At 39.5% G+C, this 11,722-nt stretch overlaps 1 protein-coding gene across 1 annotated transcript; it reads left to right on the top strand.

Annotated features, from left to right (window-relative positions):
* Positions 1 to 3,180: 3,180 nt before the first annotated feature.
* Positions 3,181 to 3,690, top strand: LOC133791819 (uncharacterized). The gene has a single exon (XM_062229731.1). It carries the CDS (start codon positions 3,181 to 3,183, stop codon positions 3,688 to 3,690), a length of 510 nt encoding a protein of 169 aa, XP_062085715.1.
* The last annotated feature ends 8,032 nt before the right edge of the window (positions 3,691 to 11,722 follow it).

The following is an 11,722-nucleotide window of genomic DNA, read 5'->3' as shown; positions in this document are numbered from 1 at the left end:
TGAGACAATTATGAGCAAGAGATCGATGCTTGATAAAAGCCCCCTGATTTTGATTAATCAGTAAAGGAAGAACAGAGTTAAGCCTACTGCACAACATTTTGGATATGCATTTGTAAATGGTAGTGCAACAAGCAATAGGCCTAAAATCAACTGCATTAACTAGATGATCCACTTTAGGAATAAGATAAATGAGTGTTTTATTCAGATATTGAGGGATACAACCTGAATAAAAAAAATCAAGGACAGCCAGTGATATTTCCTTGCCAATATCCTTCCATAACGCTTTGAAAAAATCCGCCCCATAACCATCTGGACCTGGGCTTTTAATTGAGTGAATGCTAAACATAGCCACTTTAACTTCATGGGCAGAGAATGGTTTGATTAATCCCAACTGAACTTCTATACCCAAAACTGGACCATACGCAATAACTTGAGAATCAATTTTGCCTGAAGCCTTACTAGCTGCACCCAAAAGCTCTTAAAATGCTGAAGAAAATGACTGGTAACTTTAGTATAATCATCCTCAACCTGCCCTTCATCAGTAACATAAGACACAATCCTATTAGTTAATTTCCTATTCTTTAAACTAGAATGAAAGAACGAAGAGTTGTCATCTCCAAATCGCAGCCAATCTATTTTACTCTTTTGGTAGAGGAAACTAGCATACAAATGCTCCTGTCTTTTAAATTCCAGAAAAGCTTCTCTATCCTCAGTACACAACCTGCTATTAGCCGGATCAACAAAACAATTAGAATGGACTTGTTGATATAACCTTTACTTATCTCATAATTACAAGCAACATCCCCCATAACCTTCCAGTTAAAAGCCTTCAAGACATGCTTAAGACAGGTAAGCTTCCAACTAATCTGCTTCAATCCATTACCCTTATACAGTAACTGTTTAGACCAGTTAGCCAAGACTATCTCCCTAAATTTAGGATGAGAGACCCACATGTTATAAAAACGAAACGACTTTACCCCCATCCTCAAAGCAGGAAGATGTTTAAGAAGAATAAAACAATGATCAGAAATAACCTCACATTGAGAAACAACAGTAACTAACGGATAAGAGTCAAGCCAGGCTTCATTAACAAATACCATGTCCAACTTAGAGAAAATGTGAGTCCCCCCTTCTTGATTGTTAGACTAAGTATAAAAGGACCCCATAATCTTCATTTCATCAACCAAGCCAAGATCAAGCCACTGTCTATCATCCTCCATTTCTTTCATTGTGATAGGTCTCCCTCCCAATCTATCATCAGGAGCAAAAACATCATTAAAATCCCCTAGAATGATCCAAGATTTTATAGGCCATTTAAAATGGGTCAAATCATGCCATAAAGATCTCCTCGACTCCAAAAAATTAGAACCATACACTATTGTAAGACAAAAATCAGGCTTATTGCGTGTTCTAACTTTACAGTGCAATAATTGGGCACTTTCCTGTATCACTTCAATATGCACCAAATGAGCTTTCCAAATCAATAAAATTCTACCCTCCAAGTACTCACTACTATAATACTCCCAACCAACAAAAGTAGAACTCATAACTTCCTTTATTTTCACTCCCTTGATTTTAGTTTCAAGAAGAGCCCCAATCCCAACTTTATTTAATGTACAGATATCAAGAACCACCATCTGTTTATTCAATCTATTCAACCCTCTAACATTCCAGCTCAATAGGTTGCAGTATTCCATTTGGGTCTGGTTTGGTTGAGATTTCAGACAAAGGTCTCTGCTGCTCCTGGAGCACACTAAAAGGGTTCCTGGCCTGCCTAATAGGAGCCTGAACAACTTGCTTTTTAACACTAGCTCTTTTCGGAGAAACCCAATGGGGCTCTATTGGATCATCACTTGGTTGGGCAGAATTTAATTGCTGAATTGGAACAGAGGCATTCAGACTTACAGTATTCACTGCCTCAGAAGGATCAGTTGCTTCCTTATTCTTCGATTCTTTCTGCCTCTAGACTGCTTCAGGAACAAACTTGCAAAATGTTACTGAGTGTCCCAATTTCTTACAATTAGAACATTTTGTTGGCAGCCATTCATATTCTATAAGCTGTTCCATAACTTGACCATTCTCATTGGAATAACTGATGTACTTAGGTAGAGAATCTACTATTTCCATCCCAACTAAGACACGAGCAAATTTTATCATAGATCGATCCTTGGTTATCTTATCAATCATTATAGGATTACCTATTGTGCTAACAACGGCACTCAAACACTTCACCCCCCAATATTGCAAGCCAAGATCAGGTAACCGGATCCACACAGGCACTGATTTAATAGACTTCAAGGACTTGATATCAATAGTCCAGGGACGGAGAACAACTGGTTTATTATCAAAATGGACCACGCCTGATTCCAAAACCAGATCACGTGTTGCTTCATCTCTAAACTTCACCATTGTAAAGCCAACAATCATTCGAGCCACTCGCTCAATACCAAGCTTTCCCCAAATCCGTTTGATAAACCCTTCAAAACCTGCAAGTGGTGGTTAGCACCAATCACCACACAGATCAATGCTAATTTCCAGAAGGAGGCTTCCACTTCAATCTCATCCACATCCAATTTTGCAATTATCTGTCCATCCTTCTGAAAAGGCTCCAAGTAATGTAGCTTCGTATACCCACGTGATGGAAGAGCTTCCCGAAACTTAGCCCAAGTTTATTTGGCTGAATCTTGGAAAGATCTAGCCTCAACCTCTGCAGCCCAGGACCCAGTATCAGGATCCGTGGATAGATCAAAACCCTCATTCGAAGCACAAACCGAATCCCTAGCATCAAGTTCTTGCTCTTCTGTAATATCCATTTCCTCAATGACTACTTCCTCATACCGCTCCTGAACAATATCTTCTCCATCGGATGAAGGGAGCTCCGGCTCAATGACTGGTTTTGCTAGCTTCTGCCCAGCTTTTCGCCTCCTCGCCGTGGAAGAGAGAGAAACTGAGAATCACTCTAATTAATAAGATTTTGTTGTCCAAAAATAATAAAAAACAGTCTTGCCTGTAGCAACTTTAGGCATAGCTGCTTTGTTATTGCCTAATGGTAGGACAACTCATTCACGATTTCATATTCCCTTGAATGTTACATCAAAGTCGACTTATGAAATTCGACAAGGCACCCCACTAGTTGGACTTCTTGTGAAAACTTCTTTGCTCATTTGGGATGAAGCACCTATGGCAAATAAGTTATGCTTTGAAGCTTTAGATAAGACCTTAAGAGATATTCTAAGAACAAGGTTTGAAAATAGCTCTAACAAACCTTTTGGAGGACTTACAATAGTATGTGGTGGTGATTTTCGACAAATATTACCAGTTGTCCCAAAAGGTACAAGAGCTGATCATGTTGATGCTTCTCATAACTCATCATATTTGTGGCCATTTTTCAAAATATATGAGCTCAACCAAAATATGAGGCTCTATAATGGAAGCCTGATTGGTTTTGAGGCTGCTAAAATAGCTTCTTTTGACAAATGGATGTTGCAGATTGGAGATGGTTCATTATATGATGACATTGATAGACAATTAATTAAGCTTCCTTCTGATATCACCATAAATCCATCTCAAGATCTAATGAAATCCATAGTTGAAGTTATCTACCCATTACTTTTACAAAAGTACAACGATCCTGCATATTTGACAGAAAGAGCAATACTAACACCAAAAATGAAATGGTCTATGAACTAAATGAGATGACTATGAATATTATATCAGGTGAAGGGAGAAAATATTTTAGCTCAGACAATATATGCAAAGCAAGTGTAAAGACAAATGATGAAGATCTTTTGTATCTAGCTGAATTTTTGAATGGTTTGAAATTTAATGGCATCCCTAATCATGAGATGTGACTTAAGGAATGTGCTCTTGTAATGCTCCTTAGAAATCTAAATCAAATAGAAGGCCTATGCAATGGCACAAGATTGATTATCAGACATCTTGGTAAATGGTCCATTGAGGCAACATCATTTATGGAACAAATATTGGTGAAAATGTCATTATTCAAAGAATTATCATGTCTCCCAATGAATCAAGATGGCCATTCAAGCTTAATAGACGACAACTTCCCTTGGCACCATGTTTTTCCATGACAATCAACAAAATCCAAGGACAATCTCTTAAACATGTTGGCATGTACCTCCCTAAGCAAGTATTCACCCACGGTCAGTTATATGTTGATGTGTCCCGAGTTACCACAAGAGAAGGAATGATCATACTAAATGCTGATGATGAGGTGGGAGACCCAAATTTAATTAAAAAATATTGTTTACAAAGAAGTATTTCAAAATACTCACTCATAAAAAAAACTATTTATTCTATAAAATAATATAGTCTCCTTATTCATGTCCCCACTTCAAATTCTTAACTTATAAGGTATAAATTTTATGGTTGTATAATTTAATAAAATAAATTCTCCATTCTTGCTATTGTACATACTTCAATTCTATCTTTAGCAATTTGTATATATATATATATATTAAACTACATGTGTTTATATTATTGTAAAGGGAAATTTCATATTTATACATACTAATAGGGACAATTACATAATAATTCTAGCACTAATTACAATTTCAAATTGATGCTAAACATTTCCTTATTTCCCAAAATACCCCTCTCATTTTTCCACACCCAAAAAACTCAATATCTCACTTCTCTCTCTACTATCTCGATTTCTCTCTCTCTCTCTCTCTCTCTCTCTCTCTCTCACTCTCACAAAATACCCAAATACCACCTCCATCGAGCCCACCTCCGTCAGCCCCCACCTCCGTCGAGCCCCCACGTCTCCCATCTCCCATCTCTCCGTCGAAATCGAGACCCACGATGATTAGGAGACCCACGTCGACCCATTTCTTCTAAAGTTTGACAATCAAAGGTAAAATCTCGAACCCATTTTAATTTTTGATAAAGCATATTGTTGAATCTATGATCTGTGGATTGTGTTCATCATTTTTTGGGGATTTTTTTTTCTGGGATTTTTTGGGGTTTGCACCAGTAGCTCGATAGGTTCGATAATGGCTCGAGTGATCTTTGGTAATAGATAAAATAAAGCTTGATAGGCTCGATTATGGTTCGATAAGAGCTCGATAGTTTAGGTTGAATGGTTCGATAATTGTTCGATATGAGCTCGATAGGGTAGGTTGAATGGTTCGATACTTGCTCAATAGGGTAACTTGAATGGTTTGATAGTAGGCTTGAAATAGTTAGGCTCGATGGAAGCTCGACATTAGCTCGATATAAGATCGATGGTATACTAAAAGATTAGTTTTAATAGTGGCTTGATGGAAGTTCGATAGAGGCTCGATGAATAGATCGATTGAGCTCGATAGGGCTCGATAACAGCCCGATATAAGCTCGATGGCAGTGTTTATTTCAATTTTTGATGAATTTGTTTTTTTTTTTAATTTTTTCCAGATTATGTTTGAAAATTTGTTTTCTTACCAATTTTTTTTCATGTGTTGTTGCAGATGCCTAAGTTTCTTGTTCCGTTTGGGGATCACTTTCTTGGTCGAGTCACAATTTGGGGTAGTAGCACTTTAAATCACATTAAGACTAGGTTTGTGGACCTCATGTTGCTTGAAAGAGCTAAGGAATCTCCTTTCAAGCAGTTCTTTTTGGCTTCGGAGTTTAATTTCTCCGGAGTCTTGGTGCATCAACTGCTGTTGAGGAAAATCGCCAACAACAACGAAGATGAGGTGCATTTCTTCTTGGGGTCGAAGTCTTGTAGATTCAGCATGGGAGAGTTTTCCCTGGTGACGGGGTTGAATTTCAGTACCTTCCCGTCACTAGAAGAGTTGGAAGAGCGTAATCTTAATGACCGAATGATAAAGGAGTATTTCAATGATGGTGAGAAGGTAAAGCTCTCACAGGTGGACCATGCTTTCAAGACTTGTATTGTTCTGGAAGATGTGTACAAGATTGGTCTATGTTTGTTGGTTGAGGGGGTTCTGAATGCCATAGAGGGCAAGTTGCACATATGGCGAGATATTCTGAAGATGGTTGAGGATGTAGACTACTTCTTCAGCTATCCATGGGGGAAGTAATCTTATAGGAGGCTATTGCAGTCTTGTAAGAAGGACATAGTGAAGCAAAAGGCCAACTATGACAACAAGAAGGATGCCAAGGTGCAGAAAGAGTCCAAGTACAATATGTATGGTTATGCCCTGGCCTTATAGTACTGGGCATATGAGGCTATCCAACAGCTTGCGACAGAGTTTGTTGTGAGCTCGGGAAACATAGTCCCAATGATGCTTAGTTGGTCGCATCAGAGGAATAAGGATTTCACCAAGTCTGTCATCTCACCGATGTTGTCGAAGAAGAATGTAAGTTATATTTGATTGACATTAAACAATTAATTTTTATCTATATGCTTATCTTTTATGATTATTTGAGTTAACCAAATGTTTTATGTTGTTTGCAGTTGATCGTCCTTCCGATGTTGAAGCCTCGACCACTAGAAAAAGACTATTATTCGTCATTCACAGAGGGAGATCTTCCCATTTATCCCAGACTTGGCCAGGATCCCTCGAAGGTTGATGATGAGGAGGATGTGACTTTTGAGAAAGTTGCGGAGATAGTTTCTCAGGCAGCCGAGGCAGCCAAGATATTTGATGATGCTGCCCCAGAGGAGGAGGAGGTTGTAGGTCCCACCCCTCTTGTTGCCCCAGCTACAGCCCCACCCTCAGCCCCAACACCAGCGCCTAAGCTCACTGACTTGATTGAGCAATTGGACAGAGTCGAGGGTCGACATGAGACCCTCCTGAAGAACCAGCCAGTGATCTTGGATGCAGTTAGTCAGATCCTGACGTTTATTAAGGAGAAACTGAGGGGCTCCAAGGAAGATTCAGACTCAGAGTCACTGGATATTCCTCTGAACTATGTTGATGATCCAACCACGCCTTCTACCATCATTGTGACACCTGATGCTGCGACTCTGGGAATCGTTATTGTCAACCCTGAGGATGTTGCTGGGGTTCGGTTTCAGAGGACTAGACGCCAAAGACACAAGCCGGATTGGTTTGAGGACTACACCGATCCCACGAGGAAAAGACCTCGCACTGATGCAGCTGCACCAGAAGAGGAGGCTACCCAGGTGTTGGACCATCTCAAGAAGCTAGATCGCAAACAATATAGGACAGTGTCCAAGTGGTTGCTTGGAGACATCCCCAACAAGACCCCAAGGGATGTAAAAATTGGGAATCACGGTCCAGCGTGGTTTCTGACGTGGAAGACACCCCAGTCATGGCTCAATGATGGGGTAAGCCATTTATACCTAATGACTCGATAGTCGTAGAAATTATGTTTTGTTTTCAATTTTACAAGTTATGTTTTTATTAACTCAATATGAGCTCGATAAGGGGGTTGCCTGGATCTATATGAGCTCGATGAGAGCTCGATAGGCTACACAAGTTCTGTTGTTTACTGTTTGAGATTAGCTCGATGGAGCTCGATAGTAGATCGATAGGGGTGTTGAACTAGGGCTATTATTTACTATTTGAGATTAGCTCGATGTGAGCTCAATGGAGCTCGATAGTAGATCTATATGGGTGTTGAACTAGGGTTTTTGTTTACTGTTTGAGATTAGCTCGATATGAGCTCGATGAGAGCTCGATAGGCTACACAAGTTCTGTTGTTTACTGTTTGAGATTAGCTCGATGTGAGCTCGATGGAGCTCGATAGTAGATCGATAGGGGTGTTGAACTAAGGTTGCTGTTTATTGTTTGAGATTAGCTCGATGTGAGCTCGATAGGGGTGTTGTTTACCGTCTGAGAATAGCTCGATATGAGCTCGATGGGGCTCGATATGGACTCGATGAGCTCAATGTTTAGTTCGATATAAGCTCGATAGTGCTCGATGAGAACTCAATTTATTCGTTTATGCATCATTTTTAGCCATTTATGATGGTCTTTGCTAACTTTTTATATCGTACTCTCTTTGTAGCATATTGATGTCGCAGAACACATGCTTCATACATGTCGTAAGTATTTTCCCAATACATATCGACATAATGCAGTTGTGATGAAAATTTATTTCTTACAAGTGATACCTGCCCGATATTATCAGTACAAGAAAATTGCTGACAAAACAAAGTTCACGTTGGATTCTGACATTATGTCCATGTTGACCAGCATCGAGCAGCACTTTCTGGCATCTTGGGGAGGATTTGAGGATGCATATTGGGTGCCAAAACTATGAACAACAACATTGGTTTGCCATTGAGGCTTCTATTTCTAGTTAGACTCTCATTGTTTATGATTCAGACAACTCGGTGATTAGTGACGCAAAGCTGGAGGAAATTATGAATCCATGGTGCTTTTTGCTTCCTTCTTTGTTTCTAGACAACTCTCATTGTCTATTTCTAGTTAGACAACTCTCTGTTTCTCTGTTTCTAGAGAAATAGACAACTCTCATTGTCTATTTCTAGTTAGACTCTCATTGTTTATGATTCAGACAACTCGGTGATTAGTGACGCAAAGCTGGAGGAAATTATGAATCCATGGTGCTTTTTGCTTCCTTCTCTATTGATGGAGAGTAAATTGTTCACTGATAGCTTTATGTTGAAGATTCCTGCACCAGGAAAGAGGCCGCATCAGTTCACATGGCATCACAAACAGAAACACGAGCTCACTCAGTCAAAGAGAAGGTAACAAACATCATCTTCATACTATATTTGTTTCTAACTAAAATTATAGTATTGTACACTTAATGTTTACATTTTTTTTACAATGGGGGTTGTGGTGTGTATGTTGTCAAGCATATTGAGCATCTCATGGCCGACCTTCCATTGGAAACCATCTGCGATGAAAATATAGAGGTGTTAAGGAACAAGTGTACCACAGACTTGTGGTATAAAAATTTGTTACCTTGATGATTGTATATATGCAGGGTCTTTACATGTGCAGTTTTTTGTTCACATTTTTTTGTAACATTCATAGGCTGCTATCGAGCTATATCGAACATTATCGAACTAATATCAAGCTATATCGAACTGTTATCAAACTAATATCGAGCTTCAATCGAGCAATATCATTTTCATATCCATTATATAGTTGTTATTGAACTAATATCGAGCCATATTGAACCATTATCGAACTGCTATCGAGTTATATTGAACCATTATTGAACTATTATCGAGCTACGATTTGAAGTCAGTTTAGAAGCTAACATTCAAATTATCGAGTTCATATCGAGCTACTATCGAGTTCACGTCGAGCTACAATCGAGCTCATCGATTTTACATCGAGCTTAACATAACTTTTAAGAAAAATGAAGGGAAAACAAGCTAGGTTATTAATACAACAAGTCAAAATTGGAAAAAAGAGTTTATAGCCTAGCTTTGCATGTAGCCCTGTTGTGGCAAAGACCACCACACATACTACACTTGCACTCTTTGCGAATGATTTCGCCATTTGATGGAGTGCGGGTTGTCTTCCTTCTTCCCATCTTTTTCTTCTTCGGTTGACCAACTGGTTGTTTTTCAACAGGAACCCCAACTTGCATTTTCTCTATGTTCTCGAGAACTTCCCAATCATCCTCGTTGCTAGTTGGGTAAATTGTTTCTTTGTAAGACTCCCTCCACATCTCAGTAGTGTAATATGGGGAACACAGTGAGTAAATGTTGACACCGTGCAGGATGGCCGCAGCCACACCATGAACACAAGGGTAACCCATTATTTGAAACTGGCCACAGGAGCATGATTTGGTCATCAAATTCACCTCACCATGACCTTCTGGGTCTACCACATGAAATTCGAACTATCCAAGAGGATGGACTTTCAAGTACCTTGCATCATCCACAATGCCTGAGACATCTTTCTCATATATTGTTGCTAATTTGGATGTGCACTTCTCTACCTCCCCACGACACCCAGCAAACCATGACTGAATTGTGAAATGAATGAATTCCACAAAAGTAGTGACTGGGAAGGTTCTTGCGTCTCTGGTTTTGTTGTTGAAACTTTCAGCGTAGTTGCTTGTCATTACATTGTATCGATTCCCAGGAAAGTAAGTACGAGTTCACTTATCGAAGCCAATACCCTCGAGATATTGAGCTATGGTAGGATCCATTTGCTTTATATTGTTGAAGAACCTGTGAAATTTTGACTTCTGAAATGAATATGCCGCATTCCACATCTCCTTGTGATAGTGATCAGTCTTGAACTTAGTGATTACATTCATACTTTTGTGATGGCAGCATGCACCGTGGTAGGTATCAGGGAAGACTAAATCAAGAGCATGAATAATGCTAGCATGCCCGTCTGATACAAAAGCCAGATTATCAACAACTCAAATGGCTTCCTTCGATTTCATCATGAAATACTTCCAAGAAGCATGATTCTCACTATCAACAATCGCGACCGCAATTGGATGAATATGGTCATTCGCATCCAATGCGACAGCACACAACATGTGGCCACCGTACCTTGACTTCAAGAAAGTGTCGTCCACACATATAACAGGACGACATGATGTAAATCCCCTTCTACAAACTCCAAGTGAGAAGAAATAATAAAGAAAGCGACCGTCATCTGTGACAAAATCAGTTATTGTACCTGGATTCTTTTGCTGCAGCATGTACAAGTAAGAAGGTAACTTGGAGTACAATTCTTCAGGTGTCCCCCTGACATAACCGAGTGCCTTCTCTCTGCATCTCCAAGCCTTCATATAACTCAGATCGATCCCAAAATTATTCTTCATATCCTCATTTATGTTTTTTACTGGGTAGATAGTGCCATCAGTAGCATATTTGTTCTTGATAAGGTGCCCAATGACCCTAGGTGCTGCTTGACAGTGGTCTTTCTGTCGCAATTCTAGTGAGCAAGTATGTACACTATTATAAACAGTGATCTCAAACATCTCCGATCGTGCTACTTTTTTCCCTCTTATTCTCCAACCACAATCAAGATCCTTGCAGGTGATATACAACACATCAGTACCAGACTTCTTAATCATAAACTCAAAATTATTCTTCATTGCGAAGAGAGCTGCTTTGGTTTTCAATTCCATCTTGTTCTCAAAAGTCTTCCCAAGGTGTAGTTCTCCTAACGGTACACCAGATGATGGTGATTCAGAACAACTAGAAGTCATGATATCTTCTTTTGAAAACATGGCAGCACTCCATTTTCTGTTGAACATATTGGAACATTCCCTGTATAGTTATATTTTGTTCCACCAGGATGACTAGAGCTGGTGCCAGGTGTTTGACATCCTTGACTTGGTAGGTTCGCCCGTGCAATAGGACGCATTGGTTGTTCTTGTGCTTGTTCTACTTGCAAATCATCAGACATGTTAATCGACACTTTTGCACAATAATATGCCTCTGAATTGTATCATAAGTCCTCATTATGTTCAGCTACTGGATCGTCATTCCCATAGGGGTTGTACTCATACTGGTTGTCCCTTAGGTCACCAATAGGACATCCTAAAGTACCGACTGCTCCCTCAGGTCCGGGAGTGGAATATGGATCTGTAATGACAATCTTTTTAATAGGAGTGACACACAAGGCTAACCTTTCTTTAGATGTTACTCCTAAGAATGCACGGACACCAAGATCACTTTCAACATGAACGGGTGTAAATGGTTAGTCGCCGCATGTGTAAGGAACCTCCAATTTCAACCCATACATCTGTTTATCAACTTTAAGTTCCTTGTGCAATATGTCAAGAAGTTGCAAGTACGTTACAATATCCTCCATCGGTATCACCATGCATTGAGGGTCCT

This window comes from Humulus lupulus, chromosome 7 (assembly GCF_963169125.1).
Source record: "Humulus lupulus chromosome 7, drHumLupu1.1, whole genome shotgun sequence".
Lineage (NCBI taxonomy): Eukaryota > Viridiplantae > Streptophyta > Magnoliopsida > Rosales > Cannabaceae > Humulus > Humulus lupulus.
The sequence above is the reverse complement of the archived record's forward strand: the minus strand, read 5'-3'. Positions and strand labels throughout refer to the sequence as shown.

Excerpts from the sequence above, each read along its gene's own strand:
- LOC133791819 (XM_062229731.1), top strand. The coding sequence starts at position 3,181 with ATGGCAAATAAGTTATGCTTTGAAGCTTTAGATAAGACCTTAAGAGAT.